The sequence below is a fragment of the Equus caballus genome, chromosome 13 (genome assembly GCF_041296265.1).
Source record: "Equus caballus isolate H_3958 breed thoroughbred chromosome 13, TB-T2T, whole genome shotgun sequence".
NCBI classification, from domain to species: domain Eukaryota; kingdom Metazoa; phylum Chordata; class Mammalia; order Perissodactyla; family Equidae; genus Equus; species Equus caballus.
This window is the reverse complement of record NC_091696.1, coordinates 51184491-51201754: the sequence shown is the minus strand read 5'-3', so window position 1 is coordinate 51201754 and position 17264 is coordinate 51184491. Positions and strand designations below refer to the sequence as shown.

General features: G+C 60.6%; 2 protein-coding genes across 37 annotated transcripts; both read left to right on the top strand.

Moving 5' to 3' along the window:
- The first annotated feature begins 1461 nt into the window (after nt 1–1461).
- Nucleotides 1462–14107, top strand: GREP1 (glycine rich extracellular protein 1). 36 transcript variants are annotated; one of them, XM_023616484.2, is made up of 39 exons: nt 1523–1684; nt 1908–1940; nt 2952–2981; nt 3499–3534; nt 3879–3911; nt 4009–4068; nt 4369–4401; nt 4517–4570; nt 4835–4894; nt 5023–5055; nt 5135–5194; nt 6251–6280; nt 6372–6404; nt 7282–7311; nt 7389–7421; nt 7509–7544; nt 7749–7778; nt 7861–7893; nt 8233–8268; nt 8686–8715; nt 8793–8825; nt 8915–8950; nt 9163–9222; nt 9482–9511; nt 9610–9642; nt 10552–10605; nt 10760–10795; nt 10882–10914; nt 11017–11052; nt 11754–11798; nt 12084–12125; nt 12246–12278; nt 12655–12717; nt 12796–12825; nt 12909–12968; nt 13128–13241; nt 13525–13569; nt 13668–13721; nt 13952–14107. In XM_023616484.2, the coding sequence occupies exons 1-39, from the start codon at nt 1618–1620 to the stop codon at nt 13975–13977; spliced, it is 1653 nt and encodes a 550-aa protein (XP_023472252.2). In that variant the 5' UTR covers nt 1523–1617; the 3' UTR covers nt 13978–14107. The 36 variants fall into 36 exon arrangements, with proteins under 36 accessions (XP_070087241.1, XP_070087232.1, XP_070087242.1 ...); XM_023616493.2 differs by lacking the exon at nt 13668–13721 and having other exon boundaries at nt 1519–1684; XM_023616492.2 differs by lacking the exon at nt 11754–11798 and having other exon boundaries at nt 1520–1684.
- On the top strand, nt 14043–17236 carry LOC102149927 (uncharacterized). Its single transcript, XM_023655043.2, has 3 exons — nt 14043–14081; nt 15993–16831; nt 17020–17236. The coding sequence occupies exons 1-2, from the start codon at nt 14043–14045 to the stop codon at nt 16782–16784; spliced, it is 831 nt and encodes a 276-aa protein (XP_023510811.1). The 3' UTR covers nt 16785–16831; nt 17020–17236.
- Nucleotides 17237–17264: the final 28 nt, after the last annotated feature.

Below are 17264 nucleotides of genomic sequence, written 5' to 3'. Positions count from 1 at the left end.
ATGGGGGGCAAGAGTGAGGTGAGGTGCAGGCACATCTCGGTGCTAGGGGGACCATGAGTGCAGGAGGACCCGGTAAAAGCCCTGTAGTCCACTGGCAGCTAGACCCCCTAGGTGTTGTGGGCTCAGAGGCCTCACACCAAGAGGCTCCCTCCCAGCTGCTGTCTCCTCGTCTCCTCACTGTAGCCCCTCTCCAGGCCCCACCCTGCCAGGCTGCCTGGTTTGGCAGGCTGGACTCTTTAGCCAGACGTGCCGTGAGGGGCTGGCTGGGCAGGGGACAGGCCAGCAGATATAGAATATAGGGCTGGGGCCAGCCTGGTGGCACAGTGGTTAAGTGCGCGTGTTCCGCTTCAGCAGCCGGGGTTTGCAGGTTTGGATCCTGGGTGCGGACATGGCACTGCTTGGCATACCATGCTGTGGTAGGCATCCCACATATAAAGTAGAGAAGATGGGCACAGATGTTAGCTCAGGGCCAGTCTTCCTCAGCAAAAAGAGGAGGGATTGGCAGCAGTTAGCTCAGGGCTAATCTTCCTCAAAAACAAACAAACAAACAAACAAAAAAAAACAAGAATATAGGGCCTTCTGGACAAGGGTCTGGGAGACCTGAGTCACTGCTGTCCCCTGCCAACTGATGGGGTCTACAGACGCACTGGAGGAGATGGGGGCTGGTGTCCAGACTCTCCACTCCTGCTGTTTCCCAGGCCTGCCTCTCCTGTCCTCCATTCCTCAACTCCCCACCAAGCCCCCTGCACCCAGCCCAGGCTCCAGGCTCATGTGACCGCCCCCTAGGATGGAGAGGGGTTACTAGCTGCCCAGGCTTCTTCTAGCAATCCTGCCCCAAGCACACCCTGAGAAGAGGTCCCCCCAGAGTCTGTCCCCCAAAGTGACAGTTGCTGCCGCTGGAGCTGAGCAGGAGATGGAGGGGAAGCTGGGAGGGCCTCCTGAGCATGGGGTGCCCCTCCCTGTGTGCCACCGTGCCTCATGGAGGGGAGGCTCAGGCCCACTCTTGCAAGCCCAGCCTCAGTTGGGGAGGAAGGGCTGTCTCTGGGTGTCGTCTGTGTGGTCTCCAGGGTTAGATGGATAACAGATTGGCTGTTCTTGGGGACCGCCTGTCTGTCAGATCCACTCTGCTACACTGTTGCCTCTCCATCCGCCTCTGTAACATCCTAACACTCTGTGGCCTCTGTCCCCTTTGCTCTCTATCCGGGTAACACTGTAACTCATTCTGAGTCTCCCCTGCCAGCCACACCCACAGTTCTTGGCCCGGCTCTCCCATCTCCCCAGCTGTGTTGGGGCTGGGCCTGGGGTGCCTGCCTACCTCTTGCCAGCTGCTGGGGGTACATCGGAGCCCTCCAGGCCTGGCGCCCGGCCCCAGTCCCTGAGAAGGGTGGAGGACGCTCAGGGGGCCAGGTGGGGCTTGTCTGTCCTGGCTGTCAGCGCCCATGATGGATGAGGGGTGGGGCAGGGAGGAGGCTGGACTCCTGCTGCGGAGGGAGTGGGGACTGGCCCCTGGGGACTGCCAGCAGACCCTCTGCTACTGGGGGGCCTGGGTGAGGGCCTCCACCCAGCAGGGTCTTTAAAGGCCCGAAGGCCCAGTACCCTCCCACTCCGCCCAGCACCATGGGCACCCAGGCCTTCCCCGCCGCCCTCTTCCTGCTCTGCCTGACTTCTGAAAGCCTGCAAGGCGGTGAGGGCAGCCGCTGGCTAGACGGCCTGAACAGCTGAGGGTGGGGCTGGGGGTGTAGGGAGAGTGTTGGGTCAGATGCTGGGGCTCTGGAGACGGGGGGGCAGATGTGTGAAGTCTGGGCTCGGCAGGGTTTTGGGGCACTAGGGGATAGAGGGCTGCCTCCTGACTCTTCCCCATCTCTGGGGTCATTGCCCTGAGTCAGTCCCCCTCCCTTGCTCCCCAGGGCTGCCTCCGTTGTCTCCAGGCCTGGGGAAAGGTAAGTGGGCCCTCCCAGCACTGGAGTCAAGGAAGAGGGCCTGGTTTCTCCCCCCAGGGGTCTTGGAGTTCTCTGTGGGAGAACCCCAGAAATTCCTCAGCTCCAGGATCCAGATGAGGGGCCTAGGAAAGCACGGAGTCCCTCCCTGTCTTTGCGGCAGGCAGCCTGTCCGTGGTCAGTTCAAGCGCAGGGAGCACAGACACCTGCCGCCCTAGGAACGGAGTTGCAGAGTTGCGCTGGGGCAGACTCTAGCTCTGGATGTGAGAACATCAGGCGCGGAGGAGGGACCTGGAGCTGGGTCTTAGGGGGACAGGTTGTGACAGGAAAGGGGAAGGACATCCCTGGGAGCAAGATGGGGCAAAGGCCTGGAGGTGGGACAGGAGGGGAGGGAACAAGGCAAGCTGGAGCAGGGCCCGGGGCTGGGGCAGGAGGGGCTGGGTGTCACAGAAAGGTCTGTGGGGTCCTAAGGGTGGGAGAAGGGGCTCCCTCCTGAGATTTGATGCCTCCAGGCTGCAGGAGAGAAAGATTGGGGGGTGGCCAGGAGGATGAGATTTCCAGGAAGGGAGGGGTCCAAAGACCCTCTGAAGTAAGAATGGAGGGGAGAGGACACATGTCCCTGAGGAAGAGGGTGTGGGGGATGTGCCCAGACACCTCCCTCCATGCCGAAGGACCCTTCAGCCTCCGCTGTCCCTGACGCTGGTCTGTTCACCTGGCTCTGTCCTCACCCCTCCTGTGACCAGAGGGGAAGCTGAGGCCCAGAGAGGGGGTGCACTCTTGCTCTGCAGAGCAGGAGGCGGGTCATCCAGATTCAGCCCTCTTTGCCCTCTCCTAAGCCACCCCCCTTCTCCCCGACCCTGTAGGTTTATGGAGCTCAAATGGCTACAGATCAGGTGAAGCTGGCTGAGAGGCAGGTGGGGTGGGGGCAGCCCTGTGTCCTCTAAATGAGGGTGGGGCACCCCTGCTCCTGGCCCCTCCTGCCTGCCCAGGCTCAGCTTCTCATTTTCCCAACAGGCTACGGTCCCCCCAGTGGCCTGGGAGCAGGTAAGGGATGGGCAAGTGGGATTTTGGGGTTAGAGGGCAGCTGTCTCAGAAATTCAAATACCTAGGGACATCACTGACACTTCCCAGGCAGAGAAGCCCCCATGACCCCTTCCTGCAGGCCTCTGTCCTTTCCCTCCTGCACACACTCCCCTCCCCCCAGGAATCCATCAAGACTGTTCTGGTGTCATCTCATCTGTATACCTTGCCCTGGGCACCCCCAATTCTTTCCTGTCCCTGCTTGTTCCTTGTGTCGGCCCACTAAGCCCCGCCCCAGGGCAAGCAAGCCTGGCTCACTGCGTGTCCCCTGGGCTAGCTGGGAGCAAGCTGGGGGGAGGGGTGGGCGGGTCCTGAGGAGACCCTGAGGGAGAGGGTTCTGGGTCCCTCATCTGCTCCCTGGGTTTTCCCCAGGCTCCCAAGGGGGTGTTAAACTTCAGAAGCCAGGCGAGCCCTGCCCAGGGCCAGCTCTCTCTATCTCTCCATCTTTCTCTCACACCCCTCACTTCTATCTGTGCCCCAGGATTCGGGAACGGGAATGGGCTGAGAGCCCAGCCAGGTGAGAATGGCGGGGTCTGGGAGTTGGTCGTCTGTCTCCTTGCCTCCCTCCCAGGCGGGGGGTGGGGGGTTGGTAGGAGGATTGGTGAATGATTGAGGGGGCAGATAGGGAGCCTTCAGGTTTGCTATTTCTGGCTGGGTCCAAGGGTCCTGCATCCCCACCCCAGCTGGGACCCCAAACCTCTCCAGTTCATCCCTCCCCCTCCCCACAGGCCTTCCAGCTCAGAATGGCTATGGAACAGGTAGAGATGAGCCCAGGGTTGGGGGAGCTGAGGCCAGGAGTCTAGGGGCATCCCCGAAATGGGGTCGTCTGAGACCCTCAGTTGATCCCCGTCTCCTTCTCAGGCGCTGGAGGGGGTGTGAGACCCCTCAAGCCAGGTGATAACCCCACCCTACTTGTCTCTCCCCATCTCTATGCCCTGCCCCCCACTGCTCCCTTACTCCCCTCTCACCCCCTCCTGCCCTATCTCCCCAGGGCTTGGGAATGGGAACCAGCTGGGAGCAGGGGCCTTCCCAGGTGTTGCAGCCCAGCCAGGTGAGGTGGGGGAAGAGGGATGGGTATGGACGTGGGGGGATACGGCCTGGTCAGGATCAGGAGGGTCTTCTCCCAGACTCCCTGGGGCCGAACTCGTGACTCACGGGAGGTGGAGGGAAGGACCATGAGGGTTCCTGAAGTCTGGTTTGGGAAAGGGAGAACAAGGGTACCCCTGCTTCACCTCCACCTTAGCTGGGAGCACAAGCACCCCTGCCTCACCCCTCAGCTCAGCATGGCTGTGGAGCCCCAGAAGAGGCTGGGTCCCTGGGGTCCCCTCATCTACTGCATTTCTCTCCTCAGGCATTGGAGGAGCTGTGAAACCTCAGAAACCAGGTGAGCCCCAGCTCCATGCCCCTCTGTCCACCCGCCATGGTCATCACCGCCTGTCTGCTCCCTTTGAAGCCCCAGCCCCTCCTCCTCATTCTGCCCTCTGGCTGTCTCTCCCCAGGATATGGCAATGGCCTGGGAGCTGGGGCCTTCCCAGGGCTGGGAGCCCAGCCAGGTGAGGACGCCTGGGGCAGCGCCCTGGGGTTCAGGGAGGGAGAAGAGCTGGAATCGGAATCAGTAGGGGAGAGAGTTGGGTTCTGTGGGGAGGACAAAGGGCTCAGCCTCTCCCCAGGCCTGGGAGGGAGCATGAAACCTGCAAATGAGGGAGAGCCCTGCCCTGGCCCATCTTGGCACTTTCCTGCCATTTCCATCCCAGCCCCCTCTGTGTGCTTGAACCTGCCCAACCCATGGCTTACAGTCCCCACTTCTGTGTCCCCAGGATTTGGGAGCAGAAATGGTTTAGGAGTCAGTGCTTTTCCCGGGGCAGGAGCCCTGCCAGGTAAGGGTGGCTCAGAACAGTGGCCAGGGACCAGGTAGGGGAGGGGGGTGAGAGCTGGGGGCATATGCTTGGATTTAGGGGTTCAGGGAGTTCCAGGCTCCATCACTTGATCTCTGTCTCTTTCTCAGGAATTGGAGGGATTGTGAAACCCCAAAAGCCAGGTGAGTCCTACGCTGTCCCTCTGTCCCCGTCCACCCCTGCTGCCTAGCCTCCCCTTGCTCCTTTCTGCTGCCTCCCTAGGATATGCCAACGGGAATGGGATGGGAACCAGGGCCTTCCTGGGAGTTGGAGCCCAGCCAGGTGAGGACACTGGGCCAAGCCAGGTTCTAGGAAGGAGGGGGTGGCTAGGGGAACTCAGGATCAGGAGGGCAGAAAATTGATTTCTGTGAGGAGAGGTGGGGTCTGCATGTGGCTCAGTCACATGCCTGGTCTTTCTCCAGGCTTGGGAGGGGCCTTGGAACCTCAGAAATCAGGCGAGCCAGAGACCCTGCCCTCCTGTCCCCCATCTTGACTCTGTCCCTGCCCATCCCTGTCCTTGTCTCCTCTCAACCCCAGTCCTCCCACACCCACTCCTCACACTGCTTTCCCTCTCCAGGACACTGCATGGCACTGGCAATGGCCTGGGGGCCCAGCCTAGGAGGGGTGGGTGGTGCTGGGGTGGGTGCTCAGAGGGAGAAGTCAGGGTCCAGCTCACGATCAGTGTTATCCGAGCACCTGCCCTGAGCCAGGCTGCAGCTGGCCACTGCAGATGCTGCGCTGGTCAACCTTGACCGGGCTGCAGACTCGCTGGGCCCAGCCCACAAGCCCAGAACCACACGTGCAGCCACTGTGGGCTGTGGTCAGGACTGGGGTGACCCCATGGGAGGATGGAGGCTGAGGCTGAGAGGGGGCTGGAGGCTTGGGGGTTTTATTCTCGGCAGTGGGATGCCCCCTTGGGGTTTTAAGCAGAACGTGAAAGATCTTGTTAATACCTGAAAAACACTTGGCTCCAGGACTCGGTGGAGCGGAGGAGGAGGATGTGAGGAGGAAGCTGGCGGGTGTTTTCAGGGCTGGGCTGGGCCAGCAGCCAGCATAGGGGTGGGGAAAAATGGTGGCATTTAAGACTTGGCCGGGGTGGGGGGGGGGGTGGGGGGGTGGGTCTCAGGACCAGATGGCAGCTGTGAGGGGGAGGTCTGGGGGTCCTGCCTCTTTCCTGTCACAGGTCCCCCAGTCACCTCCCCCTACTCCTCTTGTGAATCTATCCAGGCTGAATGGAGGGATGTGAGGGGAGGGCAGGGGTTCAGGGGGCTGAGGTGGGGACTGGGGGCCTTTCCCACTTCAGCAATGCCCAACTTTACTGTGTCACCCCCCACATAGGTCTCGCAGCTCAGAATGGCTTTGGACCAGGTAGAGAGTGGATGGGGGTGGAAGCTGGGAGCAGGGGCTGAATTTCTGGGTGGAGGCTTCAGGGCCCCTCACCTGCTCATCTCTTCCCCAGGCTTTGGAGGGGGTGGAAAACCCCAGAAGCCAGGTGAGCCCCACTCTATCCCAGTCTCTGTCCATTATCACATTCTCTGTCTGCTGCCCCCAAGCCCTGGATCTCTCCTGGTCCCTCTTCCTCTGTCTCCCTAGGATTTGGGAATGGGAATGGGCCAGGAGCCCAACCAGGTGTGGCCCTGGAGCTCTAGGAGTGGGGGGGACCTTGAGGGGGTAGCTGATATGCGGGCCCAACCCTAGTTGTGAGGGAAGAGGCAGGGTCAGGTAGATGCACAGACAGTCCCCTTCTCTTCCAAGGCCTGGGAGGACTAAAACCCCAGAAGCTAGATGAGACCCGCCCTCCCACCTGGTGTCACAAAACAAACATTCATTCAACAAACATCCAGGGGCCAGCCAGGTGCTGGAGGCAGGCACTCCCAGAGCCTGGGGCAGGCGGGAAGAGGCAGACAGGAAAGGAGCTGAAGGCAACGCGGCCAGGCTGCCCACTAGAGGGGAGCCCGGGCCTCCTGGGGAAGAGGAAGCGGAGGCCAGGAGGAGGCTGCTGGCTGTGGCCCACTGAGAAATTGGTGGGTTCTTGAGCTGGGGCATCCAAGAGAGGACCCAAGAGGGTCCAGGCCCTGGAAACGGCTTGGAGGCCAAGGTGACAGGAGCCAGAGCTGACAGCATGTGGTTGGTGAGGGGAAGGGGTCCCCTCAAGGGACTCCCTATCAAGGAGTCCACCTTCCTGGCTGTTTAACTTGGGTGCTGGCAGTGACACCCAATCAGATGGGACCCAGGCAGCTGGGTATGGCATTCAGGCTCTGAAGGGAGGCTGGACCCCAGGGGGAGGTCAAGGACCTGGCTGGGGGTGGGGGCACTGGCTTTGGGGGGAGCCACAGAGAGAACCCAGAACCCCTCTCTTCTCCCACCAGGTCCTGCAGCTCAGAACGGCTATGGACCAGGTAGGGGCGGGCCGGGGTTCTGGGGAGGCCCAGAGGTGGGGGCCGGGTCCCTCACCTGCTCCCTGTCCCCCTACCAGGCTTTGGAGGGGCCGTGAAACCCCAGAAGCCGGGTGAGCCTCCCTCTGCCTCTCTCCACCCCCTAAAACCCTGAGCTCCCCTCCCCCTGTTCACACTCCCACCTTGGTCTGTCCCCCTAGGATTTGGGAACGGCAATGGGCTGGGTGCCCAGCCAGGTGAGACTGGTGGGGTCTGGGGTGGGGGGTATCGCCTCCCACCTCCCTCCAGGCCTTGGAGAGGCAGGACTGGTGAATAACTGAGGGGTGCTGAAAGGAAGCCTCTAGGATCCCAGCTTTCTGGCTTGGTCCAAGAGGGGGGACCTTCACTTCCACCTCAGCAAGACCCCAAATCCCTCCAGCTCACCCTTCCTTTCCCCACAGGCCAGGAAACCCAGAACGGATACGGGGCAGGTAGGAACAGAGTGGGAGGAGCCTGGGGAGGCCTGCAGATGGGGGCTCCTGAGTCCCTCACCTGCCCCCGTTTCTTCTCCAGGCTTCAGGGGGGGCATGAAGCCCCAGAAGCCAGGTGAGTCCTGCCCTAGTCTTGTCTCTATCCACGTCCCCCTGAAGCCGGAGCACCCCCTGCTCATACCTCCCTCTCTCTCTCCAGGATCTGGGAAAGGGCTAGGAGGGGGCCTCCCTTGGGGCAGGGGCCCAGGCTTCTTAGGGGGAGAGAGGAGGGCAAGGAGCTGGGGCAGGGGCTATGTGTGGAGTAGTGGGGAGTTGGAGGGGTCTGCCTATGGCCTGGAAGGGACGGGAGAGACCCCCCCTCGCACCTTGTCTCTGAGGCCACCGACTCTGCCCTGCCCCCTCCTGAACCCTGCAGACACTGGCCCTCATACCCGCCCCTGCTTTTCCTCCTCAGGATACATTCAGGGAAATGGACTGGGAGCCCAGCCAGGTGAGCGCAGCTGGACGGGGCCGGAGGGGTTGTGAGGGAGGAGAGAAGCAAGAGCTGGGGGCACAGCAGATGGAGGGGTGGGGCCTGGGGGGTAAGGAGAGGCCTGGCAGAGGCAATGTCAGCCTCTCAGCCTCCCCAGGCCTAGGAGGGAGCCAGAAAGTCCAGCGGCCAGGTGAGAGGTGAGAGGAGAGCCATCCTGTCCCTTGTCCCTCTCAGGCCTTTTCTCTTGGCCCCCACCTCCTGCAGACCTAAGTGTATTGTGCTGGGCCTGTGTATGACTCTAAGAGGGGATTGGGGTGTCCAGGGGCACCAAGGACCATGGGGAGAGGAGTGGGAGGCCAGACCAAGGGACTCCAGTGCTGGCCTCACCCCCTCAGCCCCATGGCCATCTTTATCATTCCCCTCTTCTCCCCACAGGCCCTGTGACTCAAAACGGCTATGGACCAGGTAGGGGCGGGCTGGGGTTCTGGGGAGGCCCAGAGGTGGGGGCCGGGTCCCTCACCTGCTCCCTGTCCCCCTACCAGGCTTTGGAGGGGCCGTGAAACCCCAGAAGCCGGGTGAGCCTTCCCCTACCTGTCTTCCTCCCTCCCCCAAACCCTGAGTTCCTCTCCCCCATTCACACTCCCACCTCGGTCTGTCTCCCCAGGATTTGGGAATGGCAATGGGCTGGGAGCCCAGCCAGGTGAGACTGGTGGGGTCTGGGGCGGGGTTCCGCATCTTGGTGTCCTCTCCCGCCTCCCTGCAGGCCTTCGAGGGGCAGGATTGGTGAATGGTTATGAGGGGCTGGAGGAGCCCTTGTTAGGGCTTGGCTCTGAAGGGGGGACCACGGGCCGGACCTTCACCCCCACCTTAGCCAGGGTCCCAAACCCCTGTTCATCCCTCCCTCCCTCACAGGCCTCCCAGCTCAGAATGGCTACCCTGCAGGCCCCCCAGCTCAGAATGGCTACGGAGCAGGTAGTGGGGGGTTGGGAGAGCTGGGGGCTGGGAGAGGAGGAGACAAGAGGGGCCCTGGGGAGGAGATGATCCTCACTGAGACCCTGTTCTGAGAATCCACTCTGGGCTCCTGCCAGACTTGGAGAGGGTGGAGTTGGCCATGAATGGAGGTGGCATGGGGCAGAGGCGGCCCCAGGGCTTCTGGTTCCTAAACTGGGAGGGAAGGGCAGCCCAGTCCCCAGCCTCCCGCACCTCAGCCTCTCCCTCTCCGTCCCCACAGGCCCTCAGGTTCCTATCGGTTACGGACCAGGTAGGGGGGTGGGCGCTGGGGGCCAGATGCCAGGGTGCTGGGGGAGAGGCCCAGTGGGTGGGTCCTGGGTGCCTCACCTGCTTCCGTCTCTTCTCCAGGCATTGGTGAGGGCATGAAGCTGCAGAAGCCAGGTGAACCCTTTTTCTCTACCCGCTTGTGATACTGAGGTTTATAACAAGAGATGTTTATTTTGTTTCCCTCCCATTTCTGGCACAGAGCTAGCTCCTAAAAGCCTCGGAATTTCCTAAGTGAGGAGGGTGTTAATGGTGTCTTTTGTTGTGTTAATGAGATGACTTTTGGAAAGCCCCTGGGTCACCTAAGGATAGGGGCTGGTTGCCAGGGGAACCCACCTCGTGGTTAGAGGGTTGGAACTTTCAATCCCACCCCTGACCTGTGGGAGGAGGCGGGGCTGGAGAGTGAGTTCAATCACCAATGGCCAATGGGGTAATCAATCATGCCAGCGGCCTGAAAACCCGGAAGGACTGGGATTGGAGAGCTTCTTCTCGAGTTGAGGAGCACGTGGGGATTTGGGGAGAGCAAGAAGCTCCACACCCCTCCCCCATACCTTGCCCTGTGCATCTCTTCCATCTGGCTGTTCCCGAGTTAGATCCTTTTACAATAAACGAGTAATCTAGTAAGTAAAATATTTTCCCGAGTTCTGTGAGCCACTCCCGCAAATTAATCGAACACAAGGAGGGGGTCATGGGAACCTCCCATTTATAGCTGGTGGGTCAGAAGCACGGGTGACAACCTGGACTGGCGATTGGCACCTGAAATGGGTGAGGAGAGGAACGGTCTTGTTGGACTGAGCCCTTAACCTGGGGGATCTGACGCCATCTCCGGGTTAAATAGTGTCAGAATTGAGTTAAATTGTCAGACACCCAGCTGGCTTCTGAGAATTGCTTGGTGGTATTGGAAACCCCCAAAATTGGAATTGGTGTCAGAATTGGACCTCCCCCCACCACGACTCCTCTCTATCCCCAGAAACTGTCTACTTCCCCACCCTGTTCCGCCTCACAACCCCCACCCTGTCTCCCCAGTTTACAGGAACGGGCTGGCAGCCGGAGCCTTCCCAGGCCAAAGGGCCCAGCCAGGTGAAGGAGGCAGGGGGTGGGCCCTGGAGTTCTGGGAAGTGGCGGGGAGGGGGCAAAGGGCCCCATGGGGCAAAGAGGGGTCCTGAGGAAGAGAAGAGGCAGAGTGGGGTCTCCCCCAGCCAGCTGCTGCTCTCCTATCTGCTCTTCCTCCCAGGATCCCCGCCAGGGGCCGGGCTGCAAATCCCAGCAGGTGAGGGCAGTGAGGGCCCTGTCGGGGAGGGAGGCCTCCTTACTAGGGCGGGGCCTGGTTTGAAGCGGCCTCTGTCTCTCCTGCAGGTCTGGGAGAGGGTGTGAAACCTCAGAAGCCAGGCGAGTGAGACCCCCGCATCTCTGTCCTGCACCTCCTCCTGCCTCACCTTCCACACCCCCTTCCCTAAATACTGCCCCTCATCTCCCTGCTTTCCTCTCCAGGATATGGCAACGGAAACGGGCTGGGGGCCCAGCCAGGTGAGGCTTCTGGGGCTGGAGGGGTGTGGCAAGGAGGGAGGTGGAGGGGATGTTGCTGGAAGGCAGAGGGGCTGGTTGGGCAAACAGCAGGAACCATGTCAGGTGGCTCTGTCACCTGTCACCACAGGAGCTTGTGGCTCCTGGGAGCTGGGGTTTTCCTGACCTGGCCAATGACCTCTCTTGGAACCTGTGTCTGCCTTAGAAGCCACTGCAGGCTGATGACTTGGCCAGGCTAAGTCCAGGAGGGCAGCTTGGGGTGGGTGCTGGCCTGCGCTCAGTGCTCTGTCCCTCCCCCGTCCACATCCCTGCAATGGGAGGGGCCCTTCACTGCTTCTCCCCAGGCCTCCCCCTCTGGGGAGCTGTTAAGATAAAAGGGGTGGTTGGGGCCTGAATTCCCAGCTCCCCCCCACCCTGTGCAGAATGGCAATTTCCCAGGTCAGTGTGGAGGGGGGACATTGGGGGTACCCGTCCCTGGAGGGGCTGGGCCTGCCTGGGCAGCTCAGAAGCCCCTGTGCCCATTCTCCAGCTGAGACAGAGCCTTGTCACAGTGAGCTAGCTGAGGGAAAGCTGAACTCTGGTCCTGAGACCCCATGTAACCTCCAATATGGCAGCTCCCCCCAGCCCCTGCCCCCATGGCAGGCTGCAGCATTCCCAACCCACCCTGCCTCGGGCTCACTCCTGTCCCCTGGCTTTCTTGCTAGCACCAACTGCAGCCATCCAGTGGGGACTGAAACCTCAGAAAGCAGGTGTGAGTCTGTCTGCTCCCTGTCCCCATGCCAGATCAGGGTCACTCCTGCAACACTCTTGTTCCCTAGCTGCCTCAGCTGTTTGGGCACCACAAGGCCAGGAAGTCCCTCCCTAAGCCTACCCTCACTCTCTGTTGCTGCTTTCTAAGCTCATTTCTTCTGTTCTGTTCTTTGTGGATAGGGAGAATGCCTTCTTCCTCCTCAGAGTCCCTAAGGTCCACATGTGGCCCCCAAGGAGTTAGGGAAAGTCTGGGTCCTCCCGTCTGATCTCCATTCTCTTCACAGGGTACCAGCCTCTGAATGGCTATGGACCAGGAGCAGAAGTGGGTGAGTCTGAGTTCTCCCCTTCCTTACCCTCCCCTCCCTTCCGTCAGCTTCGGATGAAGGGACCAAAGACTGCAGCTGTCTCCAACCCCCCAGCTCTGACCCCTGTTTCCTCTCCTCCAGGCTTTGGTGGTGGCCTTCAGCCCCAGAAAGTCGGTGAGCCCCCCGGGCCCCCATCTTGGGCATGAGCTGGCATCTTCCTCATGGCGAGTCCTCCTTGTTGCTGTCTCTCGCCGTGTCTGTCTCTCTCTTTCCTTATTCACCCAGTGCATATTGACTATGCACAGTGGTGGCCAGAACCAGGTGCAGTGTCTCAGGCAAGGGTGGAATGACAGACTGAGGCTGCCTAGAGGGAGGTTGGGGAGGCTTCTGGAAGGTGGGACCCCAGAGGTTGTACGGGGTTAGCTGGCTGACGGTGGGGAAAGGTGCGAGGTCCTCTCAGGTCATCTCTGAGTCGGTCTGTCTCACCACGAGGAGTCCTCCTGGTCTGTCAGTACTGCCCCCCAGCCCCTCCCCAACCTCTCTCCTGCAGGGTTTGGTTACTGGAATGGTGGTCTGGGAGCTGGGGTCTTCCCTGAGGCCCGCCCGCAGCCAGGTGCCTGGGGGTGGGGTGGGGTGGGAGGCCCAGGCTCAGGGGCTGCTCCTGCCTCTGACCTTCTTTTTTCTCCTCCAGGGTTCCCTGGGGCCAATGGCTTTAGGAATGGTGAGTTGGCCCCAGGGGACAGTGCAGGGGTGAGGGGAAAGGACGTCCAGGGGCTGGGCAGGAATGGCTTGGATCTCTTGCAGGGTATGAGGAGGAAGTGCTTGTGGACTCCAGAGCAGCAGCTCCAGCCCCTGAAGGAAATGGTAAGAAATGAGTGTTCAGGGAGCAGAGAGAACCCCGGTAAGCAAGCGTTGCAGGGACCAGGCCAAGTGGGCGGGGGATCCAATGTCTGGGGAGGACCGGGGCATGCTGGATGTCCAGGTCCAGTGAGCAGGGTGCCCATGCCAGCTTTCCTCCTGCAGGTCAGGCCGCTTCCCTGAGGGGCTCTCCCTGGCCCTCCCTCCAGCCCTGGGGAGCTGCCCTGAAGCCTGGATATGCTGCTGGAGGCACATATCCAGGGGTCAGCAGCCAGCCAGGTAATGGGGTGTGTGGAAGAGTGCTGTGGGGGGTCAGGGGTGGCACTGGGGGGCTGGGTCCTGGGCCCAGGCCCACCCCACAGCCCTGCAGAGATAGAGGGGTGGCACTGGTGGCAGAGGAAGACAGGAGGGAATAGGCAGGAAAGGGTGGGGCTGGAGGAGAGGCAGGTGGAGCAGGGGCCCTGAGCAGGAACCTGGACACTAGACCAAGATGGGGAGGTGACAGAGTTGGAAGGCGGACCATCGGGGACTCAGTGCTCCCACCTTCTGTCCCTCCCTCCAGGGCCCTATGGGCAACTGAGGCCAGACCTGGGCCCCGGGCCTTTCGGTGAGTGGGGGTCTCCCAGGGCCTGGGGTGAAGTTGGGGTGGGCAGGAGGACTCTGAAGTCCTCTGGTGACCCAGGTGCCCTGCCTTGTGCACCTTAGGGGGCCCTGAGGTGAAGAGAGACATCAGTGACCTGCTGGGAAATGGCTATGGAGGTGAGAGGGAGCACATTGGCCCAGTCCCCTACTCGCCCCATGCCACCATTGTCAGCCCTCCAGGCTGCACTGGGTCCCCAGCCCTTGGGAGAGAGAGCAGGCTCTCAGGCCACCTGTAGGCATCTGCTGAGTGACTGACCTCAGAGACCAGAGGAAGGAGAGGGCTCAGGTCCCCTGGGAAGTGAGGAGGGGGCCAGACCTCACCAGCGCTCTGCTCTCCCTCTTCCCAGGCCGCTGCCCTCTTGGGAAATGCTAAGCACTGGAGCCCATCCCCCACCCATCCTGAGCGCCTCTGGGCAGAGCCTGGGCAGCCAGGCAAGGATGGCCAGACCCTCAGGCTCAGCCTCTGGCCCGGCTGAAGTATTAATAAAGGCAGTGTGCTTCCCTCTTTGCCTCTGTGTGCCGTGGGGGCAGGGATCAGCTGGCTGGGGTGGGGCACCTGGGCCTGTAGCCTCCACCCAGCACCTCCTTCCATTCATTCATTCATTCATTCAACAAACGTCAATGTGGCTGTGTGCCAGGGCTGTACTCCAAGGGGAGAGGTGTGAGAACAGAACACACTCAGCCCTGCCCTTGGGGAGGGAGCATCGCTGGGTCACAATCTAGTGGGGGAACCACATCCATTTAGGGGACCTGTGCATTAACTGTGTTTTAATTTATAATCAATGTATTAAAGTTATTAAAGTAAAAATCTCATTTTCCTGAAGCCTTTACACTTGTCTTCTAGATGTCACTGTACTGATTTATCTTATAATTTGGATATAGAACTTCCCCATTCTTTGATTAATGCTCAGTTAGATTAGAAATCGACAGATCGACTTCCCCCCAAATATGCAGCATGCCCTACAAGCCTGATGAACTCAATTCCCTTAGACATGTCAAACAATTGCACACATAATCTACTTGACCTCTCAGTGGAGCGGAGGGGTGCAGATCCAACCAGAAACTTCTCCCTAAGCACTTACAGGGCTCCTGGAAAGGAATAAACCAGACATTTAACATCTCAGATTACTGAGTGTGTTCAAACATCTTAAAAAGCCGTTACTAATCAAGTTTCAGGATCAGTGCTACTGGATCACTTCGTTTTCCCATCCCATGATTACAAATTTACTCACCCGGAAATATGGAAGCAAACTGCTTTCCTAGGCTGGGTCCCGAGTGGAGGTTGCAAAATTGGGGATTGACCTACTGTTCTGAGCTTTGACCTAAAGCCTGGCGAGTCCCTGAACCAGTCTCTCCGAGCCTCCGTGTTCTGAGCTGTGCCTTTCCAGGCCCACACCTCTTCTTGCAGCCTGGTTAAGTTTTAACTGAAGAACCGATGGGATTTGGCACCCTATAAGGAACTCAGCTCAACTTCCTATTGGCTTGATTTACAATAGCGGGATTTCGGTGCAGGCCCAAACCTCACCACAATATGCACAAGGTTTTGGGTTGATCAACCTTTAGGAGTTTCTGTAAACATTATTGGAACTCCAGCCTGATTTCTCTTAGCCTACCTCATTTGATTTGCTCTATTTGAGAATCATCACAGACTTTTGCTTTTTCACAAAACTACTAATTCTTTAAAAGTATCCAAATAGTCTTATCTTTCTCTGCCCCCAGGCATGGAATAAACCACATCTTTTTACCGGAGGACAAGATTAGAGGCCAACATCTGGGCTCAGGGGACATTGAGCAGACTGTCTCAGTGAGGGCAGTGGGTGATGTCCTTCCTAACCCACGTAGAAATGCTCTAATATTCTTCTAATATAGGTTTCTATATTCCGATTTTAAAAAGACTGACCACTTTCTCCTTTTTTCAGATTCTCACCCACCTGTCATTTATAACCGTTCTTAGCAACGTTGCCACAAATGCTACATGTCATCAAACTTTGCTTTTGAATTATGATATCGTTTCATCTCTTCTTTAAGGAAATTGAAGGGAAATCTGTGTGGGTCTTGAACCACACCCAGGCGCATCAGTCTGGAAACACTAGGGCAGACTCCAAAAGAGGAGAGCCACACACTCTCTACTCATTGGCCGCTGCAGGGGGGCGCGGCGGGGCGGGGCGCGGCAGCCATTGGGACGCCGCGGCTCAGGGGACCCTCAGGCCGGGCCAGGTGGGGGCGCCCACTGCGCGGGTGCAGAGCCTGGTCTCAGGACTAGTGGAGGGTGGGGCCTGTGGCACCACGGGGCACCGTGATTGGTTGAGAGCAGGGGAGGGCGGGAAGAAGAACTTGACAGAGAGCGCTGCTGCCTTTGACTGGCTGCCAGCGGGGAGCTCGTGACAGCCGGAGGGAGAGACGCGCCCGCAGCCAGCGCACTGGCCCTTGATTGGCTGGGGCGCGGCGGAGCGCGGCTCCGATTGGCTGGGCCGTCTGCCGCGCCGCGCGTGGCCTCCCACCGAGGAACCGGACTGCCGCGGGAGGCGCGCGCCAGGCACGGGAGCGGTGGCAGCCAAGCTGGCGGAGCGGCTTCCCCGCTCCCGCTCGCACCCGCGGCTCGCCCGCGTCCGTGCCCACTCGCGGCGGGGCCGGGCCCGCGCGTCGCTGTCGCTGACCCCGCCGCCCGCGCCGTCCCTGCCCCACCCGCCGCTGCCTGGCCTGCCGCCGGGCCTGAGCCCGGGGCCGCCGCCGCTCTCGGCGCTCGCCCTGGCCGAGCTGCCGCCGCTGCCCGCGCTCCCACTGCGGCCCGAACCTCTGGCGCCCTGGGGCCCAGGCGCCCACCTGGCGCTGCCGGAGCTGCCACCCGAGGCCTGTGCACCCGCGCCGCCCGCCGCCGCGCTCGCCCTGCAGCACCTGCCGCGCCTGCCCGCGCCCGCGCCGCCGCCCGCGCACCTGCCGCTGCCGCCGCTGCCGGAGGCCGCCGTAGCCGCCACGCCCGGGCCCGTGGGCGCGCGCGGCCGCCCACCCCTGGTCGCCGAGCCGCCCCCGCTGCCGCTGCCGCCGCTGCCTGCACGGCCCTCGTCCTTCAGCCTGCTGGCGCTGCCCGCGCCCCGCGACCCCTGGCCGCTGCCCGTCTTCCCCCCGCCCCTGCCGCCGCCGCCACCGCCGCCTTACTTCTTCCTGTCGCCACCCTGCTGACCGCCCGGCCCTCCCAGAGGCCGCCGACGCGGAGGGGCTGCGGGCCGGTGAGTAGGCAGCTTTGCCCAGACACCCGGGCTGTGCCCCTCGGCGCCTTCCCCGCGGGCGGATTCAGAAGGCGTGGGGCACGGGGAAGAGGGAAAGGTGTCGGGGAGCAGCCCAGGTTTGGGGGAGGAAGGAGCAAGTCTGAAAATACACTCACTTTAAGATTAGGGTCTTTATTCTATTTTCCCAGCTATCCTACAGAAGGTCTCCTGCCTGGTTATTTGAGAATGTAATTCATCCCCCGTGCTGATAAGCTGGCTGGTGATCTGGGCAGGTGGGGCTGGGGAGCCCACAGCACGTGGCTGAGGAAATGAAAACAAAAGTTTAAAATGTTCTAACTAGGGTACCCCAAAAGTCTCATTTTCCCTTATAAAATAAAGGATTTGGATGTCATGCCCAAGACCCTCCTCGATTTTCATTTGTATGGCTTCTTGG

Excerpts from the sequence above, each read along its gene's own strand:
- GREP1 (XM_023616484.2), top strand. The coding sequence starts at position 1,618 with ATGGGCACCCAGGCCTTCCCCGCCGCCCTCTTCCTGCTCTGCCTGACT. Across the intron at positions 6,405-7,281 it reads TGGAAAACCCCAGAAGCCAG|GTCCTGCAGCTCAGAACGGC; the intron begins GTGAGCCCCACT and ends TTCTCCCACCAG. Across the intron at positions 9,643-10,551 it reads CATGAAGCTGCAGAAGCCAG|TTTACAGGAACGGGCTGGCA; the intron begins GTGAACCCTTTT and ends CTGTCTCCCCAG.
- LOC102149927 (XM_023655043.2), top strand. The coding sequence starts at position 14,043 with ATGGCCAGACCCTCAGGCTCAGCCTCTGGCCCGGCTGAA. Across the intron at positions 14,082-15,992 it reads CAGCCTCTGGCCCGGCTGAA|CCGGAGGGAGAGACGCGCCC; the intron begins GTATTAATAAAG and ends AGCTCGTGACAG.